The sequence below is a fragment of the Gigantopelta aegis genome, chromosome 7 (assembly GCF_016097555.1).
Source record: "Gigantopelta aegis isolate Gae_Host chromosome 7, Gae_host_genome, whole genome shotgun sequence".
Lineage (NCBI taxonomy): Eukaryota > Metazoa > Mollusca > Gastropoda > Neomphalida > Peltospiridae > Gigantopelta > Gigantopelta aegis.
In genome coordinates, this window is record NC_054705.1 from 15,498,993 (window position 1) to 15,525,639 (window position 26,647).

At 39.6% G+C, this 26,647-nt stretch overlaps 1 protein-coding gene across 3 annotated transcripts in view; it reads left to right on the forward strand.

Moving 5' to 3' along the window:
* Positions 1–26,128, forward strand: part of LOC121377317 — a 166,255-nt gene extending 140,127 nt beyond the window's left edge. For all 3 annotated transcript variants that reach the window (XM_041505254.1, XM_041505255.1, XM_041505257.1), the window contains exons 20-26: positions 1,207–1,440; positions 7,531–7,749; positions 10,376–10,606; positions 15,359–15,578; positions 17,650–17,871; positions 22,869–23,087; positions 25,917–26,128. In XM_041505254.1, coding sequence (XP_041361188.1) covers positions 1,207–1,440; positions 7,531–7,749; positions 10,376–10,606; positions 15,359–15,474 — 800 coding nt within the window. In that variant the 3' untranslated portion in view covers positions 15,475–15,578; positions 17,650–17,871; positions 22,869–23,087; positions 25,917–26,128. The remainder of the gene's footprint in view (positions 1–1,206; positions 1,441–7,530; positions 7,750–10,375; positions 10,607–15,358; positions 15,579–17,649; positions 17,872–22,868; positions 23,088–25,916) is intronic.
* Positions 26,129–26,647: the final 519 nt, after the last annotated feature.

A 26,647-nucleotide genomic window follows, 5' to 3' on the forward strand; every position in this document is an offset into this window, starting at 1 on the left:
TGTGTGTGTGTGTGTGTGTGTGTGTGTGTTTTAAACAGGATAAAGCCGATATAATTATCAATAACTGGTTCTTGTATTTACCCTGTAATATGTAAACAAAGAATTTCACACAGTACTAGGTCCACACGTGTTGAAATGCCTCGTTGCCTAAAATATCTTTAAACCGAAACAAAATAGTTCTTAAATAATGACAATATTTCTTATATTGATTATGGATAAGCATTTCTCCTTCATTTTGTTAAATCAAAACAAATATCTAGCTAAATCATTTATTTCCACTATATTTTATGATCATATAATAGCAGGATTACAGTTTTTACCTTCGATTGATTTATTCACAGCAGTTAGAAATAAAATTAAAATCTGAAGGTATTAAATCAGATTCGTACCTAGATCTATGCTTAGATATTTCAAAGCGACTCTGGACTCAAACTACGCTGTATGACAAAAGGGATGACTTCACTTTTCCATCAGGTCAGGTCAGGTCATAGGGTTTTACGTGCACATTCAGAACAAGCTGTTGTAGCACACGCCACATTTCCATCAGTAAATTCCCCCTTTATATCTAACAATACCTACGTCTGCATAGCACAACTTCTAAGTATTATAATTACTTGGTTGACGTTTTTTGCTTGTCGACTATTAACCCTGTTTCAATTTACAACTTGTTGGATTTGAATACTAAATTGTTATATCAGTTTTGAGTTCAGTGCTTGACATATTTTTAAATACAAGATAAGGTGCTTCTAGTTTTGTAGAAGAAATTTTGGCAGAGTGGATAAGACTCTGGACTGTCAAATATCAAGCGAATCTGTACATTAGGTTCGAAACCTGCCAATTGACAGTTGATGTTTTTAAACCATACATGTAAATACGTTCTTACAATGGAAGTTCGATAAATCCACTAGCCCTTGGTACCGACTAATGAATTTGTGTTAGTGTGCAGTTTACAGTGTTTGTTTGTTTGTTTGTTTGTGTGTCTGTGTGTGTCTGTGTCTGTGTCTGTGTGTGTGTGTGTGTGTCTGTGTGTGTGTGTGTGTGTGTGTGTTTGTGTGTGTATGTGTGTGTGTATGTGTGTCTGTGTGTGTGTCTGTGTGTGTGTGTGTGTATATATATATATATATATTGAAACAGACATACAAACGGAAACGTCTTCTAACAGTTATGAGTCACTGTTGCAAACAAACTTTTTGATTTCCCACATAGGTGAAAGCAACAGAATCTGTACTCACAACTGGGCCAAGGGGAAGGTTGCCTCACAGTCAACAACATTTCAATCGAATTCTGCTCGTCATGCTATTGATGGGAATTTCTTTTGTGAAGCCGATGTCCCATTTTCAGAGACAAATGTAAACGACCAAAACCCATGGTGGATGGTGGACCTATTAAGTACATTCTCAATCACAGCAGTCAAACTTTACAACCGTGCAGATTGTTGTCGTAAGTCTTGTGAATATATATTTCTACTGGTGAATAATATAAATGAAAACAATTTGCAGCTGAAATACTACCACTGATACTTTTGCAACACAATACACACAAGTGATCCCACACGTAAGTAGATATTCACACGCTCACATATCCTAAACACAAATTGCGAGTTTTTAAAAAATATGTTGTTTACAACTAGCTTGCGACAAGGTTGTACAAGGATATTTTGCAAGGTAGTAACTACCTCGTTTTGGTCTAGTATTTGGAACCTTTTTACAACCTTGCGACGAGCTTACTACAAGATTGTGACCAGCTAGCTGCAGGCTTGTGACACGCTTCCCACGAGAAAAAATGCTCATTATCAGCGGCGGCCATCTTGCATGTTGTCTAATTCTAAAAAATCCAACAATGATCAGTTTTCAAATGAAAAACATGAAGTGTTAAAAAAAAAAATAGGTGTTACATGTACATTTAGACAGATACTTACAAAAATAGTTTTCCTATATGATAGACATGCATGTGGGGTAGTCGTGACTAAACTGATACAAAGAAAACCCTTGATGATCGTATATTCTTCTTCTTTTAGGTTATATTCCTCCACTGTCTGGAGACCCGTGTAAAGTCATGTGTTTCAAAATATTTATATTTTGAATTTGCACCATCCTGCCTAAGTTGGCAAGCTCATTCCTAGTATTTTGCACCTCTTGTGTAACATTCCCTTGTTCTTGCTGAATTCCTGCAGTAGTTCCAGCATCAAATTAGCATACCAGTTGTAGGCAAAATTTCTTTATGAGTGATATCTTTGTTGTTGTTTTTGTTTTTGTTTTGTTTTTTAGTTTTTTGTTTTCTCCTCCTGTTCCACCAAGCTAGATTCAACCAAACATGCTCCAAAAGATCGTCTCATAGCTCTGACCAAGTGTCATTTTTCAGGCCAATACAAATTCCAAGATGGCCACCCTGGCATCTGAAAAATCAAGACATTTTTTACTTCTTCTCACGTTCCATCATACAGATTTCAACCATATGTATTTCAAATGATCCTCTCATGGCCCTGACCAAGATTTGCGGGCGTCTGATTGACTGAGATATTTTTTACATCTTCCCAAAGTCCACGAGGCAGGTCTCAATCAAACTCTGGTCCAAATGATCCTAGCATGGCACTTACTAAGTGTTGTTATTTTGGGGATTGATTCAAAATCCAAGATAACCGCCCTGACCTCCGATTGACTGAGACCTTTTCTTGTTATTAAGTTCTACCAGAGAGCTAGGTTTCAATCAAACTCAATCCAAATGATCCTCTCATGACACTTACCAATATTTGTTATGTTGAGGTCTGTTTCAAAAGTAGTTTTTTGACTTCTCAAGGTCCACGTATAACCAGATTTCAACCAAATGTATTCTAAATTATCCTGTCAATGCTCGAGCAAGTATTGTTATTTTGGGGGCTGTTTCAAAATCCAAGATAGCCGGTATAGCCTCAGATTGACTGAGACATTTTTTTCTCTCTTCTTTTCAAGTTCCAACAGCCAGGTTGCAACGATCCTCTCGTGGACCTGACCGAGTATTGTAATTTCTGAGGCTGAATCAAATCCCAGGCCTCTGAGTGGCACAAACATTTTCAATGTCTTCTGAAATTCCACCAGGCAGATTTCAGCTAAATCTGTTGCATGTCTGTTTGGTTATTTAATCACTGTTCCTATTGAATTTGACAAAGCTTGTGAGAAGTTACGAATTAAAAAAAAAAAACTATGAAAATGATTTCGACTTAGTCATTGTACAAAAGAAGTTGAACAGACAAAAATTCTTATCTCCAAACTGTCAAACTAAGACATTTTATTGAAATCTTGCACAAGCTCAAAATGAAGACATGCTTGCTGCAGGCATGCGCAAGCTTCGACAAGTGATGACATGCTTGAAAGGATCTTGCGCATCTGAAGAAAGAGCATCTTTGTTGTGTACAAGCAATTTTTCATGGAAATTCAAGACAGGTACCGAGATTACATTCCTGTTTATACAGATGGATCACAGGATGGGGATTTTGTGACTTGTACTACAGTTTTTTCCATCAAACACAATACTTTCCATGAGACTGCCTGACTCTGCATCAATTTTTAGTGCTGTAATGTGGGCAGTCATTACAGCCTTGGAAGAAATAAAGGATTCTAGTGTATCCAAATTTATTATTTTCACAGATTCACTTTCGTCTATCCAAGTTTTATGAAATATGAAGCTGGACCATCCCATAGTTGGGATGGTGATACAGAACGTGTGTCTTTTTATGCATGGCCAATAAAGATATTGTATTTTGTTGGGTGCCCAGTCATGTTGACATCATGGGTAATGAAAAGGCAGTTTCAGCTGCGAAGTCTGCTTTGGATTTGCCTCATGCCAGTGTTAGTGTACCTTGTACTGATTTTAAACATAGTATCAACCAATTTATCTTTTCGACTTGGCAACATGATTGGGATGGTGCGGTTGCGAACAAGCTACATATTATCAAGCTAGACTTGGGAGAGTGGCAGTCCTCCTATAGGTAGTGCAATCGGAATGAAATAGTCTTTTATCGTGCTTGCATCGGTCATACCTACTTGACCCGTTCATTTATCTTGAAGAAAGATCCTCCACCTCAGTGTGAGCACTGTCAGTGTACTCTGACAGCACGCCACATTTTGGTGGAGTGTAAGCATCTGACAGCAACTAGAAAGCATATATTGGGCAATGCAATGGAATGGAATCCTTTCGATTCAATCCAGAACTTTTATTACAATTTTCACGTGATACTGATTTTTATTATAAATTTTAATATTATCTGTCTGTGATATTTGTATTGTTGCACAGTTCTTTACAATGCGTTTTTATTTGACTCTTAAATTGTTATATTGATGTTGATCATCACTTCATATTTTGAATTTATCATAGAATGACACCCAATAGCCGATGTAGCTTTTGTGCTTGAAGGAAACTTGCATAGTTGGAGATATGTATGCAGCAAGCTTGTAGAAATAAAGACATTATTGTGGAAAACTTGCATGCAGCAAGCTTGCGCAAACTTGTACAAATGAAGACATGCTTGGTAACAGCTTGCAGAATTACCACCTAGCTTATGTGAGCTAAATGTTAGCTTGCATTCCATGTACTTTGTTGTAACAAGCTAGTAAAAACGTAGTCGCAAGCATGCATTTTTTGTTTGGGATATACACCCACGTATCACAACACGTGGACATGTTTTTTAAAATTATGGTTCTGGTATTGTTCCTTTGATTGCCCCCACTTCATTCCTTTGTTTCAGTTAATCTTTACACACACACACACACTCACTCACTCACTCACTCACTCACTCACTCACTCACACACTCACACACTCACTCACACACACACTCACACACTCACTCACACACACTCACTCACACACTCACTCACTCACTCACACACTCACTCACTCTCACTCACTCACTCACTCACTCACTCACTCACTCACTCACTCACTCACTCACTCACTCACTCACTCACTCACTCACACACACTACTGTATTATACTTTTTTGTCTTGTTGACAAACGTTGCCACATTCTGTTTTTGTAAATATGGCATTAACTTAATGTGTTTCATTTTAAATTTTAAATATATATATATATATATATATATATATATATATAAACACAGTCGAACTTGGTGTAACGGGCATCTCTATATAATGGCCACCTATCCATAACGGCCACCCTGAAACCCCTAACTCATTTCTGTCTTTATTTGACCCCTGTAGAACGGCCATCGCGGCCATCGGCCACTATTTTTCAGCAACAATAAGGTCATAATAGCGGCCAAAATATTATTTCCAAAAACAAAAATCAAATTCTTCCCACCATATATGATCGTACAGCGATTTAGTTCCCAGTAAATCCCATTGTTTTCTGCAATGTTGCCATTGTTGTGTCATGTGGCCGGAAAGACAGTTATAACCAAGGTGCCCGAGTAGTCCCTACTGTCAGCCGGGCATGGTTGTTGTTCACAAGCAGTTTGCACCGAGTGGCAAACATTAATAAAGAAAGAAAGAAATGTTTTATTTAACGACGCACTCAACACATTTTATTTACGGTTATATGGTCAGACATATGGTTAAGGACCACACAGATTTTAAGAGGAAACTGATTAGCAGCAAGGGATCTTTTATTTGCGCTTCCCACAGGCAGGAGAGCACAAACCATGGCCTTTGTTGAACCAGTTATGGATCACTGGTAGGTGAAAGTGGTTTACACCTACCCACTGAGCCTTGCAGAGCACTCACTCAGTGTTTGGAGTCGGTATCTGGATGAAAAATCTCATGCCTCGACTGGAATCTGAACCCAGTACCTACCAGCCTGTAGACCGATGGCCTAACCACGACGCCACTGAGGCCGGTATCATTAATAAATTTTGTTAAGCTGGTATGGATTGGTAAATCGCAACCTTTGGAGCACTTTGGAGTGGGTCGTATGCAAATTGACGGCATTTTAAAAAGGAAAGCAGATGTTCTAGCAAACTTAACGTGCCAAGAGCAAGAAAAAAGATAGAAGAAGGCCACTGGCAATGAAGAGATCAACATGTACTTTTATTATTTTGTTTAGTTTTTCTTTTCTTGGGGGAATTAACAAAGGAAATCAAACTGTTACAACAGTTAATGATGAGATTTTATCGTGAAATATGTTAGGGTCTCGATGGAATATTTTGGGATCTCTATATAAAGGCCATCTGTCCATAATGGCCACTTTCTGTTGGTCCCTTGAGTGGTTGTTATATACAAGTTCGACTAAGATAGATAGATAGATAGATAGATAGATAGATAGATAGATAGATAGATAGATATATATATATACATACATACTCTCTGTCAAAAAAGAAATGCATAGGTGATAGGAATCGAAACATTGCAATAGGCCGCCTCCAGTTAGGTGAATCACAGTCAGCAGTCGCATGCCACATGAACATCGACCAAAGCACCATTTCACGTCTCTGGGACAGGTACCAGCAGTTTCAATCAGCTGAAGACCGGCCCAGAAATGGAAGATCTCGCATAACAACTGCAGCACAAGATCACCACATCCGTGTTCTGCACTTGCATCACTGAAATGCCACAGCAACGAACACTGCTGGACGCATACCTGGTTTGAGAAGTGTGTCTGCACAAACCATTCGGAAACGACTTCGAGAAGCTGGTTTACGGGCTAGGAGACCGTATGTTGGCCCCGTCCTGCGACGACAACATCCACATTTACGTGTTCACTGGTGCACGAATGTACAGGGGTGGAACTTGGGGAAACTGGCGGCGAGTATGGTTCAGCGATGAGTCACGTTTCCTTCTACATCAATGTGATGGACGACAACGTGTTTACAGACACCGCAATGAACGTTTTGCCAACAAATGTGTTGCCCAAGTTGACAGATTCGGTGGAGGGAGTGTTATGATGTGGGGAGCCATCTCATACACTGGCAAAAGTGAACTTGTGTTCGTACAAGCCAACCTGATAGCTGTATGCTACCGGGATGAAATTCTTCGCCGTCACATGCTTCCCATTTTGGATCGACAGAGAGAACTCTTTCAGCAGGACAATGCCAGGCCGCATACGGCACGTGTAACAATGGATTTCCTACAGAATGACAACATTAATGTGCTGCCATGGCCATCAAGATCGCCAGATCTCAACCCCATTGAATATCTATAGGACGAGCTGGACAGACGTGTACGCCAGCGTGATCCGGGGCCTCAGATGCTTCTGCAACTGTCACATACACTGCAGGAAGAATGGGCTAGGATTCACGTGCCCGGATTCAGAGATTCATTCAGTCTATGCCAAGGAGATGTTGCGCAGTGATTGCTGCTGCTTGTAGCCCTACAAGGTACTGATTTCAGCGCCCTCGTGCGATGCTGTTTGGTGACGGAAACGCCTCCATGGCCGTCAGTCCATAGCAAGAATATTGTCACATACTCATGTCAAATTTGACTGTGATACAACCATCAATAACGAAATTATGCCACTTTGTATTAAAGAGATAATTCCATGAATATTTCGCCTATGCATTTCTTTTTTGACAGAGTATATTAATATTATTCTTAATTGTATAGAATATCGTCTCAAGAACTTGGCTATTGAAATTCTAAAGCAAGCAGATGACACTTTGCCTGTGTTATGTTGTAACTTGACGAGGGAATACATAGAAACACATAGAAAGTTCTTTTGTACACCACCTTTGGAAGGGAGATACGTACGAATCCGGAAATATGGACCTGTGCCTTTCGGCGAGACTCTTTCGTTTTGCGAAGTAAAAGTCTTTGGATCGAAAGGTAGACTAAATTTTGTTTTGTTCTATATCAGTACAAAGACAGATACATAAGATAGAAGGCATTGTTTTGAAAAAAAAAGTAGCAAAAACTAGTAGGCGGATATAACATAACTATCAAAAGACTTTAAGCTATCTTTTTTAGTAGTGATCCTTAACTTTATTCTTAAAGAATGTAAATGTAAATTTGGGGAAATACTAATTTATCCTTGGACATACTTTATCAGTGATGCTAGCAATGTTTTAGTGGTTTTAATAGTCTGGAGGAATTACCACATGGGTGTGCCGAATTCGGTGTATAACACATGTATACCGTAAAAGTACTATTGTGATTTTTTTTAGTGATATTACTTTACATATATAAGTATGTTTCGTTTTATTGTGTAGTCGCATCTGCCCAATGTGATTTAGTTTAGTTTCATGTTCACCCTCTAGAAATGTTGAAGTTAAACACACATAAAAGAAGAATTTTCTTATTTCCGTTCCACATTGAGAAGCTATGCTAGGCAGCTTGATATATCGGATATTTTAAGATGGTAACCGGTTATTTTATTTATCGTCAATCCAACATAATATGTAAAACAAAATATAAAATGTACCACTTTATTTCACCATTTTTCAGAGTTCTACACATGTTGAACGCAATTTTTTTTTAAATATTTAAACTGACAGTGCATGCTCTCAGTCACCAACAGTTAAAGAAGAACATCCAAGGACATTCACTTTAATAGCCAGACAGTGTGGCATTTGATATACGTTATGCTGTTATACAGTACTAATAAAATCACTCCTCCCTTTTGCAAGACATGCACGTTCTCTGTCACAAACCGAATGGTCAGAGAATTTATAAGTCCAAAACCAATGGAACTTGATTAATAGTTGCACCTATTCATGTTCATCTCAATGTATCTTAAACATTTTTGTAATAATATTGAATTTATTGTTTAATTAAAAAAACCTAACTGTGTTTTATGTCACTGTTACTTAATTATATATAGATGTTCATCACAATGCACTTTAAATTAAATAAGAAAACAAAAACCCATTAAATTACAGAGATCGTGTTTGATTAATTTCAAATGGTAGTCAGAAATGTACTTTATAAAAGTAATAAAACTTGGTTGGCTGAAACGTTTTACTTGCTTACAATGAATAGGTTATGTCAGAAATGGGTTCGAATCACTTACCTGAATGCATAGACACTTCAGATTGCATTGTTTCACAGGTGTTGATTCTTGAAAACAATTTATACCTAGAACAATAGTGTGTCGTCATAGGTATGGATTAAAACTAAAAGAAACATGTGAAGGTATATTAATCAGATTCATACCTCAATCTATGCACAGAAAGAAAGAAAGAAATGTTTTATTTAACGACGCACTCAACACATTTTATTTACGGTTATATGGCATCAGACATATTGTTAAGTATCACACAGATTTTGAGAGGAAACCTGCTGTCGCCACTACATGGGCTACTCTTTCCGATTAGCAGCAAAGAATCTTTTATTTGCGCTTCCCACAGGCAGGATAGCACAAACCATGGCCTTTGTTGAATCAGTTATGGATCACTGGTCGGTGCAAGTGGTTTACACCTACCCATTGAGCCTTGCGGAGCACTCACTCAGGGTTTGGAGTCGGGTATCTGGATGAAAAATCCCATGCCTCGACTGGGATCCGAACCCAGTACCTACCAGCCTGTAGACCAAAACTAAGGTGTATGACTTCAGCTTTCCAGTAGTCAGCTTTTGGTGTCTGCATATCAAAACTTCTAAGATGCCTTAGGGCAAATTCATTGTATGAATATTTAAAACTGTAAATCTTTTTATCACCTATGTTGTTCCAGCATGGTTATGATGTCCAAGGACTCCTGAGGGCATTTAAACAGGGTTTTATTTTTATTTTCCGGGTTTGGGGGGGGGGGGGGGGGGGGGGGGGGTGGTGTTTGTGGGTGTTTTTTGTTTACAGTTACTCATTCATTTTCCCCAGTCCATTCTGACCATGTCAAGGTTGGGGAGCCTTGAACTCATGACCTTACATCAAAGTAATATAATTTATATACAAGTACATACATGTATATCTAATTTGTTGTATACTAATGTTATATAGTCATATATAACAATTTGATACATAAATGCATTTGTAATGTTTCTGTATAAATTAAAGATTGGTGAAAAATAAACAGGTTTATGTTAGACATTTGGAGGCTATATCTACTAAACGCGATGCATCATTGACCAAAATTATGGCTGATTTTATTCCATATTTTGAACTTGTGCTTATCCCTTATTATCCCCACTCCCCTCCACCCCACCCGCATTGTACAGAGATGCTATGTGCATCAACTGGGAAAATAGTAACTTGTTATGAAGTTCGTTTGATATGAAATCTGCATTAAAAGAAACACACTGACAGAAAGAAATAAAGGCTTGTAATATATGTATACAGTATAAACATGTAACGTGGGACTGAATGTGAGATAGAATGTAAGTTACTTGGTTAATTTCCGTGTCAAAGTGGATGAAGGTTTTGACTGCAGTCACTCTTTCATGTTAGTGTTGAAGTGATGCCTTCCGTCTTTCCGTCAGTTTACATACTATGAAGATTACTTAGTGCCAATTTCCTATTCAGTTGTTCCAGGTTTTGAATCAGATAATTGGGCCAGGGGTATGCCTGCCATTCAGTCAACAACAGACAATGCGCTCGAGGCTCGCATAGCCGTCGATGGCGACTACTCCTGCTTTGTAGGGCCACCTTGGACAACGGAGACGCTTGATTCTGATCCTCATCCGTGGTGGATGGTGGATCTGGAGAAGCTTATTCTAGTCACATCAGTAACAGTTTTCAGCGGAAACCACAACAGTATGTATTTTGTCCTTGGAACTGTCTTAATATTAATTGATTTTGTAAATAAATGGATAGGTGAATGAATGAATGAATGAATGAATGAATGAATGAATGAATGATTGGTTGAATAAAAGAATGAATACATAGATGAACAAATAGTTATACACTGGTGGCACCTAAGTCTGCACACCTAAGTATTTGTTTTATATTTTAAAGTTAAAATATTTCTTTAAAAATATTTCTTTCACCGCCACAGTGCAATGGAACAATAAAGATGTCACAACTAAAGTTATTTTAATTTTAATGTAATGGGCGCATTTTTAGTGGGACCCCCCCCCCCCCCCCCCCCTTCAACCACTTCTGTCGCTAATGCTTACATAAAACAGAAACAAATATATCCAACTTTTTGTAAGTTCTAAACAACAAACATTTCCAGTTATAGTCTGTTTCAGAAACATTTAGATTGTGCAAATGAGACAAATATAAATGGTGTTCCATGCTCCTTAGTTTGGAAAACACAAAAAAGCCAATTTCAAACTTTTTGATCACTATTCAACAAAAGTTGCCTGTTATTAACTGTGTAAATGAGTACAAATAGTGTTCGTTAGACATATGGGACAGTCAATAATAATTTTGGAACAGACTATAGCTAACATAGGCCCTGCTATAAGTGCAATCTTCAAAGTCTGTGTGCAGCCATTTTGCATTGTGTCACTCGGTGGGAAATTCAAAGTATGTTTGGATGTTTACGTTAACAGATAAAATAATACATTCATTTCATTTATGGATTCATAAATTACAATAAGGTTCTATGTAAACTTGTGTAAGTTGATATACAAGGTTGATCATTACAACGTTGACAGACACGTGTTGACAGGTGATACAAAAACACGTTGATCGAGACTGGCAAAAAGATACTTTTAGTGCATTAATTCAGGGGTTTTTTCAATAAAACTGTTATCGACCAGTTTTATACATATATTCACAATCAAGATGTGTGGTTTTATGAATTAAATTAACGTTGTTTGTTTGTTTACAAACATACCCCACCACTTGTTTCAAGACGTAATGTAACGTAATTAACGTGCGCAGACTTTTGTGCCCCGCAGACTAAGGTGACATGAGTGTATATTGCAAAATCAATATTTTCGTAGTGGGGTAAAGTTTGTGTAATTACTGGACTAGTGCAGTTGACTAATTTAAGAAAGCAACGAAAATATAATACCTGTTTACTTATAATGCGACATATTTTTTAAAAACCCAGAAAGTGTCAACTGGCAGGTTTGGAACCTACTGAACCAATTCCCGTGGCATTTAGAAGTCCAGCTTCGTTTCCACTCGGCCAAAGTTGCTTCTACAAAAATAGAAGCACCTTAACCATTAATTAAGACTGTACACTATCAAACACTGTTCGAAACAGGTAGCAGTTTTATATTTATATACAGCAATTTTATGATACACCTTTTCAGATCTATGAATTAAAGTATCAAACAAAATGTGTATAACATAACAACAGAAATTCAAGCTCGATCAAATAAAAATATTTCTCAGTTTGTAATCTAATCAATGAACAAATAGAATGTGTAAGAAAATGTGGAAATTAATCAATAAGTGGATAAATAAATAAATATATATATATATATATATATGAATAAACAAAAATGGAAGAATCAATATATTGGTAAATGGGTAAGCAATTAAGCCAAGTGCACACGCAAATGGTTGTGCACACACACACACACACACACACACACACACACATATATATATACACACGCGCACTCGTGTGCAGTCATGCATACAATTGCACTTGAAAAAGAATACGCACGTGCACGACCACAAAGACGCACACAGACAAAGTTGCACATATTAAGAGCTGTCTAACATAATGTATGCTACAATGAATCCTGTTAATAATGATATCATACGTAATAAATAGTTAACCTACCTGGACATTGCCAATGCATTGGCAGACAATTTTTCTCATATTTCTTCTTCTGCTTTCAATACAGATGCCTTTACATCAGTCAGAAATAAAGCTAAAAAGCAGTCCATTAATTTTTCATCCGAAAATGTTGAAGTATACAACAGGCGAAATTGCAGGATGTTCTTCGTAGAGCCCATGATACTTCAGCAGGACCAGATGACATTCATTATCAGTTACTAAAACATTTACCTGAATCATTCTTTTAAATATGTTAAACAAAATCTGGAAATTTCTGGTGATTTTCTTGCTGTTTTGAGGAAAGCAATTATTATTCTTACTAGTTATCGCCCTATTGCTTTGACAAGTTGCATTTGTAAAGCCATGGAACAAATGATCAATCGTAGAATTGTCTGGGATCTTGAATCTCACAAATTATTTACTAACGTGCAATGTGTATTCAGATCTAGATGTAGCATGGTTGATCATCTTGAAACATTTTACAGATAAATTACCATCTATAATCAACACTATCCGCAGGACGCTTGTGACACCACGTGGAAGTATATTATTTTAAAAGAACACCATGACATGGACCTTAGAGGTCGACTTCCTTTTTTTATTTTTCAATTTTCAAACTATAATTATATTTAATGTTCGTGTGGGGTCGCGTTTGTCCAACATGCTTCAACAAGAGATGGGTGTACCTCAAGGTAGCATCCTGGCTGTAACTTTTATTTTCTGTGAAAATGAACAGCATCTAATGTTTAAAACCTGGTGTAGATTGATGCTTTATCTCGAGGTAATATAAGGGGTATTTGTTACTTTATCTAGTGTTTAAAACCTGGTGTGGATTGATCCTTTATCTCGAGGTAATATAAGGTGTATTTGTTACTTTATCTAGTGTTTAAAACCTGGTGTGGATTGATTCTTTATCTCGAGGTAATATAAGGGGTATTTGTTACTTTATCTCGAGGTAATATAAGGGGTATTTGTTGCTTTATCTCGAGGTAATATAAGGTGTATTTGTTACTTTATCTAGTGTTTAAAACCTGGTGTGGATTGATTCTTTATCTCGAGGTAATATAAGGGGTATTTGTTACTTTATCTCGAGGTAATATAAGGGGTATTTGTTGCTTTATCTCGAGGTAATATAAGGTGTATTTGTTACTTTATCTAGTGTTTAAAACCTGGTGTGGATTGATTCTTTATCTCGAGGTAATATAAGGGGTATTTGTTACTTTATCTCGAGGTAATATAAGGGGTATTTGTTACTTTATCTCGAGGTAATATAAGGGGTATTTGTTGCTTTATCTCGAGGTAATATAAGGGGTATTTGTTACTTTATCTAGTGTTTAAAACCTGGTGTGGATTGATTCTTTATCTCGAGGTAATATAAGGGGTATTTGTTACTTTATCTCGAGGTAATATAAGGGGTATTTGTTACTTTATCTAGTGATTAAAACCTGGTGTGGATTGATCCTTTATCTCGAGGTAATATAAGGGGTATTTGTTGCTTTATCTCGAGGTAATATAAGAGGTATTTGTTGCTTTATCTCGAGGTAATATAAGGGGTATTTGTTACTTTATCTCGAGGTAATATAAGGGGTATTTGTTGCTTTATCTCGAGGTAATATAAGGTGTATTTGTTACTTTATCTAGTGTTTAAAACCTGGTGTGGATTGATTCTTTATCTCGAGGTAATATAAGGGGTATTTGTTACTTTATCTCGAGGTAATATAAGGGGTATTTGTTACTTTATCTCGAGGTAATATAAGGGGTATTTGTTGCTTTATCTCGAGGTAATATAAGGGGTATTTGTTACTTTATCTAGTGTTTAAAACCTGGTGTGGATTGATTCTTTATCTCGAGGTAATATCAGGGGTATTTGTTACTTTATCTCGAGGTAATATAAGGGGTATTTGTTACTTTATCTAGTGATTAAAACCTGGTGTGGATTGATCCTTTATCTCGAGGTAATATAAGGGGTATTTGTTGTTTTATCTCGAGGTAATATAAGAGGTATTTGTTGCTTTATCTCGAGGTAATATAAGGGGTATTTGTTACTTTATCTCGAGGTTATATAAGGGGTATTTGTTGCTTTATCTCGAGGTAATATAAGGGGTATTTGTTACTTTATCTTGTACATTGATTGAACTAAGATATTTTAGTTATTCTTACACCTAATTCCTACAAGGCGCGGATTTTAACACCAAGAACTATTCCATAAACTGCATATATTAGGGTATTAAAATACCCTCAGACCTTTAGGTCCCTTTTCGTTAAACTCTCCCCCCCCCTCCACCCCCCCCAAAAAAAAACCCCAACCCCCCCCCCCCCCAAAGTAAAAAACACGCCACAGAAACAACAAGAAGAAAAAAGAAAAGAAAAAAAGAACATACTACTATCCTATTAAGGAAATGAAATGAAATGTTTTATTTAACGACACACTCAACACATTTTATTTACGGTTATTTAGCGTCAGGCACATGGCTAAGGAGCACACAGATATTGAGAGAAGAAACCCGCTGTCGCCACTTCATGGGATACTCTTTTCGATTAGCAGCAAGGGATCTTTTGTATGCACCACCCCACAGCCAGGATAGTACATGCCACGGCCTTTGTTACACCAGTTGTGGAGCACTGGCTGGAACGAGACATAGCCCAATGGGTCCACCGACAGACTTCAATCCTAGACCGAGCGCACATCAAGCAAACGCTTTACCATTGGGCTGCGTCTCGCCCCTTTCTATTAAGAATGATTAATAGAAATCAATGTTCTTTAGTGGTGTCATTACACAAATGAAATTATTATTATTATTTTTCTTCTTTCTAATATTTAGCTGAACTTCTCAAGGATTTCGTCATTGACTGTCTCAAGTCTCGAACGGACCCGTCGCCCAGTTTATGTCACCATCAAGTAGAGGCCGTCAAGACGAATGAAAACCATTTTTTGTGACAAACCTGAGGAAGGGCGGTGCGTCAGAATCAAGAAAAACGTTCCTGTTCCAGATGGATATACCCTTGCTTTGTGTGAAGTCGAAGTGAAAGGGTACAAATTAGGTACACCAATTGTTATTGTCCCAAGTATCAGTATTTCCACCCGAAATGAGCAGGATTTAGGTGTGTAATGAATTAGAATAATGAACGTTAAATATTTAGACCTCAGTGTTATTTGGGTAATATTTCTGTAAAAAATATAATTGCAATTCTTGCTTGAAATATTCTTCAATCATGCAGTAGCGTAGCGTGGGCGGGGCCACCGGGGCGGTTGCCCTGGCTGAAAAATTCGGGACTGGTGGAAGGGATTCGGGGAGTGCTAACGGTCGACTGGTTAGGGGGCGCAATACTTGTCTTGCCCCGGGCGCTGGCGACCCACGCTACGCCACTGCTTCTATGCACATTGAGACATCCTGTCACTGTGTTTACGGAAACTGTAGAAAGGTTTTTGGTGCCTGTGCATGTGCATGCTGTAAATGTGGCAGTCATCCAACATATAGAGTTGACACCATATATTTTGATCAAGATCAGGACCCCGTTTCACGAAGCGTTCTTACCACTACTATCGTCATAAATACCTACCATCGCGATCTATTTTTTTTTCTGCTACTTATATATATGTGTGCGTGTGTGCGTGTGTGCGTGTATGTGCATGTGTATGTGTATGTGCATGTGCATGTGTATGTGTATGCATATATAATCAGGTTTTATCTCATACTATATGCCAGAATTAACAAATGTTTGAAATATAGTAGCTGATGATTAATAAATCAAATGGCCCTTGTGGTGTTCTTACAGAAACCAAAGTTTAACTATTGATATTGACCGCGTGTTGAAGAGTTGTGTTCTGCCATGTTTTAAACTAGTATTTGCCAGTAGTAAGGAGGGCTGTATAGAGTCATAACCTACTTTCTGGAACCTTGAACTTCATTACCTTGCCGCGTACCATAACCTACTTTCCGTGACCTTGGCCTTGATGACGTCATGGCCTTGTCACGTGACCATGACCTACTTAGACTGGCCCTGACCTACTTAGACTGGCCCTGATCTACTGGCCCGGCCCCGACCTACTAACCCGGCCCCTTCCTACTTAGACTGGCCCTGGCCTACTTAGAGGACAGTGACCTTGGTGTGCAGGTGCGTGTCAACTTTAGGTTTGACAGAACAACGATCCCCATAGAGGATACGTGTCTCGGCCTTGGCCCTATTAAAGCTGTGTGCAATATCCGCCCGCTTGGACTTATTTAGCCGGTTTGTAGCCCATCTCTCTAAACGCTAGACCGAGACAACAACCGAAATAATGATCTGATTTAATCTACTGCTATACTGCGACCTTCAGAGTTTAGGACATGAGTTTTAACGTCTGCATAGCAAATGACGCTGTCTGAAACAATACTTCAGTTCAGCTTTGTACTAATCATTATGTCCTGTGTACATGCTGTAGCTCACGGACTGGACCAGGCCGACGAGTCGGGATCAGCCTTGGTTGGGGCTAGGGTGGGGGCGTTGCACATGACCTACTAAATAAGTGCGAGTGGGCGGATATTGCACACAGCTTTAATTGGGCTAAGGCCACAGCAGGTATCCACTATGGGCGATCGTTGTCCCCGTCAAGCCTAGGCGTGACAAACATCTGCACACCAAGGTCACTGTCCTCTAAGTAGGTCAGGGTCAGTCTAAGTAGAAAGGGGCCGGGTTAGTAGGTCGGGACCGGGCCAGTAGGTCATGGTCACGTGACAATGTCGTGATGTCAAGGTCACGGCCGGGTCATGGTCATGTGGCAAGGTCGTCAAGGTCACAGAAAGTAGGTCATGATTATATACAAGCCTCGTCACTACTTTTGCCAAATTACCAAGTGTGAATGGATGTTTATTTATATTGATTCTTTAACTATTAATTGCCAGAAATGCAATTCGAAAATCACTTTCCCTTTGCAAATCACCCTATTGTAAATCACAATATTGGTTGTTTCGCTACTTGAAACACAATATGTCTGTCCATCACTTGCAACACTACTTTAACAAAACATTACTGGAAACATTACTTGATGGATTTTCTGCTGAAATACTAATGATTAAATGAATGGGTTGCACAGTGTAAATCGTACTACCAGACGTGCCATTACTTATTTCAGATGATTCTGAAAATTGGGCCTTGAAAAAGCCTACAGTCCAGTCAACAACACATGAGGGTAGAGATCCTGCGCGTGCTGTAGATGGCGACTACAACTGCTCATATTCCTACGGTTCGTTTACCCATACAGCATTCGGTGACAAAGAGCCCTGGTGGATGGTGGACCTGGAGCAGACGATACTGGTCACAGAGGTCAAACTTTTCAACCGCCAGGACTGTTGCGGTGGGTAGTGTCACACTGGCGTTTATTAATATTAATTACCAGTACTAATGTGGTGAGTAGTGTCACACTGGTGTTTATCTATTAACATGACTGTAGTGGTGGGTAGTGTCACACTGGTGTTTATCTATTAACATGATTGTAGTGGTGGGTAGTGTCACACTGATGTTTATCTATTAACATGACTGTAGTGGTGGGTAGTGTCACACTGGTGTTTATCTATTAACATGACTAGTGGTGGGTAGTGTCACACTGGTGTTTATCCATTAACATGATTGTAGTGGTGGGTAGTGTCACACTGGTGTTTATCTATTAACATGGTTGTAGTGGTGGGTAGTGTCACACTGATGTTTATTAATATTAATTACCGGTACTATTGTGCTGGGTAATGTCACACTGGTGTTTATCAATTAACATGATTGTAGTGGTGGGTAGTGTCACACTGGTGTTTATCTATTAACATGGTTGTAGTGGTGGGTAGTGTCACACTGGTGTTTATCTATTAACATGATTGTAGTGGTGGGTAGTGTCACACTGGTGTTTATCTATTAACATGATTGTAGTGGTGGGTAGTGTCACACTGGTGTTTATCTATTAACATGGTTGTAGTGGTGGGTAGTGTAACACTGGTGTTTATCTATTAACATGATTGTAGTAGTGGGTAGTGTCACACTGGTGTTTATCTATTAACATGATTGTAGTGGTGGGTAGTGTCACTTTGGCGTTTATTAATATTAATTACCAGTACTATTGTGCTGGGTAGTGTCACATTGGTGTTTATCTATTAACATGATTGTAGTTGTGGGTAGTGTCACATTGTTGTTTATCTATTAACATGTTGGTGGGTATGTCACATATCTATTAACATGACTTAGTAGTGGTGGGTAGTGTCACATTGGTGTTTATCTATTAACATGACTGTAGTGGTGGGTAGTGTCACACTGGTGTTTATCTATTAACATGGTTGTAGTGGTGGGTAGTGTCACACTGGTGTTTATCTATTAACATGACTGTAGTGGTGGGTAGTGTCACACTGGTGTTTATCTATTAACATGGTTGTAGTGGTGGGTAGTGTCACACTGGTGTTTATCTATTAACATGATTGTAGTAGTGGGTAGTGTCACACTGGTGTTTATCTATTAACATGATTGTAGTAGTGGGTAGTGTCACACTGGTGTTTATCTATTAACATGATTGTAGTGGTGTGTAGTGTCACTTTGGCGTTTATTAATATTAATTACCAGTACTATTGTGCTAGGTAGTGTCACATTGGTATTTATCTATTAACATGATTGTAGTGGTGGGTAGTGTCACATTGGTGTTTATCTATTAACATGATTGTAGTGGTGGGTAGTGTCACATTGGTGTTTATCTATTAACATGACTGTAGTGGTGGGTATTGTCACACTGGTGTTTATCTATTAACATGGTTGTAGTGGTGGGTAGTGTCACATTGGTGTTTATCTATTAACATGACTGTAGTGGTGGGTAGTGTCATACTGGTGTTTATCTATTAACATGACTGTAGTGGTGGGTAGTGTCACTTTGGTGTTTATCTATTAACATGACTGTAGTGGTGGGTTGTGTCACATTGGTGTTTATCTATTAACATGACTGTAGTGGTGGGTAGTGTCACTTTGGTGTTTATCTATTAACATGACTGTAGTGGTGGGTAGTGTCACATTGGTGTTTATCTATTAACATGACTGTAGTGGTGGGTAGTGTCACTTTGGACTTTTACAATATTATCATGTGCAGATTTAGGTGAAAGGTGCGGAAATGTGCATCCCATCACCGAACTTCTATGTACTACGAATCTTGAGAGTATAGTCAAATCGCACAACATTGCTTCATGTAGGCAGTCACATTCCTTTGATTCTGCTTAATGCAGTTTTGACGTAACATTTTTTTCCGTTCAAATATGACTTTAAATATAATACGCAAATACCTGATATTATCACTGTTTTTACAGTGATTCGAAAGTCCATGACATAACAGTTGTATATATTCCACTAAGCTCTATCCTGTGCAGGTTTGGGTTTCTAAGCTAGTCTTGGGAGTGGCGGTCCTCCTGAGGATGAGTAACTCAATGGACATGCATGAGAATAATTAATTTACAATTCGTGCAAACCCGAGGAAATCTCAAAATGCCATTATAAGGGCATAGGGATGGAATGATTAATTGCGAAAATCGCGGTTTCAGGCCCATGATGCAATGCACTGTTTTCCAGTTAGCGTACCGCAGTTAATTTTGACTTTATATCTATCTTTCTATTTATCTATCTATCTATCTATCTACCTACCTACCTACCTACCTACCTACCTACCTACCTACCTACCTACCTACCTACCTACGTACATACATACATACATACATACATACATACATACATAGATATATATATATACTCTTCAAAAGAAGAAACGCAAAACCACATTGTCGTAACATTTGGAGAATTGATTTAATTATTGAATGGTGAGTCCGATAATTACCAAATGTTGCAGGATTGTTCACAATTCACTCTAGTCCATTGTGAGTAAGTGATAGGACACACCACCAAGGTCAAGGTCATCTGGAGTCAATACCGGGTGTGGCCTCCGCGTGTGTTGACAACTGCCTGGCACCGCCTGCCCATTGAAGCAACCAGAGTACGGATGACGTCCCGGGGGATGGTGGCCCACTCGGCCTGCAAGGCTGCTGCCAGCTCGGGCAGGGTCTGGGGCTGTGGTTGTCGCTGTCGGAGGCGTCGGTCCAACTCGTCCCATAGATGCTCAATTGGGTTCAAATCCGGTGATATCGATGGCCAAGGAAGGACATTAATGTTGTTGTTCTGTAGGAAAGCCGTGAGACGTGCTGTGTGAGGCCTGGCGTTGTCATGTTGGAACACTGCGTTGGCGTTGGCCATAACTGGAACGATGTGTGGACGGAGGATTTGGTCAATGTAGCCCTGTGCATTCAGGTTGTCCTGCACGTGGACCAGGTCAGTTCTGCCAGTGTGTGAGATGGCTGCCCACACCATGACACTACCCCCGCCGAATCTGTCCACTTCCTGCACGCAGTTTGCCGCATAACGTTCACCACGACGCCTATACACGCGACATCTTCCATCATGACGTCGGAGCAGAAATCGGGACTCGTCACTGAACCACACCTGTCTCCATCGCAGTTGAGGCCATTGTCGATGAATCTGGCACCACTGCAGTCGGAGTCGACGGTGTTGTGGTGTTAAGATGACACCTCGAACTGGACGTCTGGCACGAATTCCTACCTCACGTAGGCGGTTCCGTACGGTCTGCTCGGATATCCTGCGCAAACCTGGTATTGCTGCGGCTGTGGAGGGGTGGCAGTAGTCAATCGTTCCCGAAGGTGGCGTACCCGGATGTAGCGGTCCTGCCCGGGGGTAGTGACCCGTGGTCGACCGGATCTAGGGAGGTCACGTGTTGATCCATGTTCCTGGTAACGGTCCCACAGTCTGGAGATGGTGCTTGGGGACACATGGAATGCCCTGGCAACGGCCGTTCTGGATTCGCCTGCGTCTAGTCGGCCGATGGCATTGTTTCTCTGCGGTTCACTGAGACGTGGCATGTCCTGGATTGTCAACTGTCGGCTAGATACAGAGGCCAGGCAAGCGAACACCCTGCACTTTTATACTGTCGGTGTTCATGTTGCACGTGCAGACAACGCACGTGCAGTGGTGACATGGTTTGCACGTGGCTGCGTTTTTGCGAATATTCACATTTTGGAACTTTATTGTACAGTAGCTGCGTTTTATCGAATGTAACCGTGGGAATGTGTTTGGGACATGCAATGACCTTATATTCACAAAGCATGAACCGGTAGGAAACATAAAATCGGAGTTATAACCCATTTGTACCCTTTTGCGTTTCTTTTTTTGAAGAGTATATATTTGTTTAGTTTTTTTACTTTCTTAATGGTATATATATAAGAGCGTATCTATATCTTGCTGGTGAATCCCAATGACGTGGTAAGGTATTTCGACCAATCACAACGTTCGATTCCGTTACACCGGACGTGTTTGCATGGGCGACGGTGGCCCTAGGTCCCGTTCAGATCATGCACCGAACCCGCAGATTTCTTTGGCGAGACTGTAAAAATTGTGATATATATATACATATATATGTGTATGTGTGTGTGTGTGTGTGTGTGTGTGTGTGTGTGTGTGTGTGTGTGTGTGTGTGTGTGTGTGTGTGTGTTAACAAAACTGCGCTCATTCATTCTTAAATACATAAACATATACACACGCACGCACACACTCAGGCACGCACATACATGCATGCACACATACAGACATATTTGATTGATATATAACTATAACTATATATATATATATATACAGAGAGAGAGAGAGAGAGAGAGAGAGAGAGAGAGAGAGAGAGAGAGAGAGAGAGAGAGAGAGAGAGAGAGAGAGAGAGAGAGAGAGAGAGAGAGCGCGAGAGAGAGACAGACAAGGAGAGAGAGACAGACAGACAGAGAGACAGAGGCAGACACAGAAACGTATACATACATACATACAGAAATACAGGAATACATACATACATACATACATACATACATACATACATGCAGGAATACATACATATGTACATATATACATACATACATGCATACATACATACATACATACACACATACACGCGAGGGATATGTAATATCTAAAAACTAGGTGCTCATGGATGAGTATTCCTTCATATGATGCATGTTTTGGTACAGTTTTTTTCTCGACGTTGCACCCCGTCTATTGAAGGTATTGCAACCGTAAAACAATTACATAAACATGCTAATGGGTGGTGCAGGGACAAATTATTTAGAAATATCTGAGGATAGTTAATTGCATACAACTCCAAGTGTTTTACTATCACTTATCACCAGATGTATTAAAGCCGACTACGTTTGGCTTGTATTGAGTACGTTTCATGTAATACACAATGAGTGTTATGTAGATTTTAATGATATGTTTTGTATTTTGCCTTAATTTTAGAAACACGTCTTCATGACTTCTTTATTGAAGTTCTGCAGACCCGTAATGATGTAAACTCGACAGTTGTATGCCACCATCAGGTATTAGCCATTGGTACCTCAGCCTCTTTTGGATGTCCATCAGTGCAAGGACGGCTTGTTCGGATTCGAAAAGTAAACCCAGTGTCAGACGATGATGTCCTGTCGTTGTGTGAAGTGGAAGTGAAGGGAAAGGAAATGGGTACACTTGATTTTACATTGTGCAACGTAAACGACCAATATCCAAACCAGCTGATTTATTATTGTTTAGTTAACAAGACTTCTGAGACTGCGCTCATTCATTCATAAATACCTAAACACACACACGCACGCACGCACACACACACACACACACACGCACACACACACGAGCGCGCGCATGTACACACATTTATTACAAATAAATGTGAAAACAACAATATATTGTAGTTCGAACTTTGACATAGGACCTTTTAAAAAAAGGTAGGCCCTACCCACAACGTTTCTCAAAACAGTTTTGCATGCAGTGTATAAGAGAGGTGTATCTTTTTAAGTATTAAAAAATAAATAATTACTAAGAAAAGTGACAAAAAATTGAAATTTTGATGGAAAAATATAATGGCGGAACAAATTTAAACACTGCGGCAATCTCTACAGCATGGCATATTGTCGTCCTTGATTGCCAGGATTGTACATAAATTCATACATCAACACACAAACGCAGGGTTTCTGTCAGAGGGTAAAACGGGTATGGTGCCATATCTGGGTTTCTGCCAGAGGGTAAAACGGGTATGGTGCCATATCTGGGTTTCTGCTATACCCAAATATGTTGTACAGATTTAAACGGGTGTGGTGCTATACCCAAATGTTTTACAGATTTTGACCAAATTAATTATTCTTATCATTACTGTATGATTTTGTTAACCCTAACCCTAAACCTAACCCATTTTCTTTCTAGGGGAGGTCCCCATGCGCCATGTTAACTATGGTTGCATTCAGCACATAAAATGTAAATAATCAATTCCATAGCGCCATACCAAAAATTTCTTTCTGGCACAAACCCTGACACAAGCAATCCTTGAAAATCTTTGGGGAAGCTGTCTTCCCGTATTTGAAAGTCTGAACTTCCTTTTACCGTTCCTATAGTTTCTATACTAGTATTCACAGTTCGAAGATTTGATCTGCCTCCAAGTCAGTATCCGATCGTGACAAGGTTCCTTCAGTTTGTATATAGTGCGCATGCGTGGGTTAAATTTACTGACTTGTCCCAAGTGCTCGAAACTCTAGTGGTATGTGAGCATGTAAATAAATAGTATCCCAAGTTCAGCAGAAAAAGCACTCATACACACACACATACACGCACGCACACACACACAAACACACGCGTGCGCACACATACATGCACATAAATACGCACACGCATGCGCATACTCACACACGGACACGTATACATACACACACATACGCATAAACGCGCGCACACACACAGAAACACGTACACACACAGACAGATATACACACACAGACACAGAAACACAAACAGACACACACAGGCAGACACACACACAGACACACACCCTGACACACAAGCAATCCTTGAAAATCTTTGAATTTTGGGAAGCTGTTTTCCAGTATTTGAAAGTCCTGTAAAATTGTGATTTCTTTTCTAACTTTTTCCTGGAAATGTCCTGGATATTTGAAAATACCTTGTCAGTTTTCTGAACTTCCTTTTACCATTCCTATAGTTTCTATTCACAGTTCGAAGATTTGATCTGCCTCCAAGTCAGTATCCCGTTGTTCCTTCAGTTTGTCTATAGTGTGCATGCGTGGGTTAAATTTATTGACTTGTCCCAAGTGCTCGAAACTGGTGGTATATGAGCATGTAAATAAATATTATCATACATACACACACATACACGCACGCACACGCACACACACACACACACACACACACACATTAACATACACACACACATTAACACACACACACAAACAGACACACGCACATTAACACGCACACACGCACGCTCACACACATACATACACATACATACACACACATACACAAACGCGCGCGCACACACACACAGACACACCCACACACTCACACACACATATACACACAGACACACAGACAGACACACACACAAATAGACACACACAGACACACACAGAAACACACATACAGACACACACAGATAGAGAGAGAGAGAGAGAGAGAGAGAGAGAGAGAGAGAGAGAGAGAGAGAGAGAGAGAGAGAGAGAGACAGAGAGACAGACAGACAGACAGACAGACAGACACACACACACACAGACACACACACACACACAAACACAGACACACACACACACACAGAGACAGACACACACACAGAGAGAGAGAGACACACAGACAGACACACACACACACACAGACAGACACACACACATATAGACATACACACACACACACAGACACACACACACATACACACACACATACACACAGACAGACACAGAGACACAAAACAGACACACACACAGATAGACACACAGACACACACACACACACACAGATACACACACAGACACACACACAGAGACACAGACACTTATTGTTCTTCTATTTGAATTATGATCCACTGTTACTCCATGTGTAATGATTCTGGAATTTTGAAAAAATGTCCTGGAAATGTCCTGGAATTTGCTTACGGTACAAGTGTATGAACCCTGATGCATCAGGTATGTAAGCAGTAATTGTATGTGTCGGATGTTATGGTACATTGGATTTGTACCTGTGGTCTTATGGTCATTAAAAGAACGGAACTATATTTGTTTTACACCTCTTGTCTTATGCTGATTAAAAGAATGGCTATACATGTAGCATATGTATGCACAGTTATGTAAATTACTAACGGCATCTACTGAATTTGATTTGGAGGTATATATCCTCACGTATTCTGTACCTGGCACTCGAGGGTTTGTTACTTGCCTTTCGTCCTCCATGAAGTAGACCATAGCCTGTGACGTATGTTAAAGTGTTTAGATGTGTAATGACGTAGTGTGTTTTCAGATAATGATGTCCACAACTGGGCCTGGAAGAAGCCAGCATTCCAGTCTGGAACCTCGGAAGGCAATGCTGGTGCTGGTCTCGCAGTTGATGGCGATTACAAGTGTGATTTTGGCACTTTCTCGAAACCGTCTATTGATGGTCCCCGCCTGTTTTGGATGGTGAATCTCGAAGCAACTGTACTGGTGACAGAGGTCACGCTGATCAACCGTACGTATGTTGTCGTATGCATGGCGTTATTGGAATTTATTGAATATTCTAATACATCTGGTGTCTAATTCACAAAGGTCTCTTAGGGTCTGCTGGACAATTAACGAAGCATCCTCTTTGTAAGTCTCTTAGCATTGCACTGCGTGATCACAAAGTTGCGAGTGTTTAGTGAATTAGGCCCCTGGGCCCTGTTCCACAAAGCTATCTGAGCTCTAAGATCGCCGTAACTGCACAGCTAACATATGCACTTACGGTGACCTTAGCTCTAAGATCGCCGTAACTGCACAGCTAACACATGCACTTACGGTGACCTTAGCTCTAAGATCGCCGTAACTGCACAGCTAACACATGCACTTACGGTGACCTTAGCTCTAAGATCGCCGTAACTGCACAGCTAACACATGCACTTACGGTGACCTTAGCTCTAAGATCGCCGTAACTGCACAGCTAACACATGCACTTACGGTGACCTTAGCTCTAAGATCGCCGTAACTGCACAGCTAACACATGCACTTACGGTGATC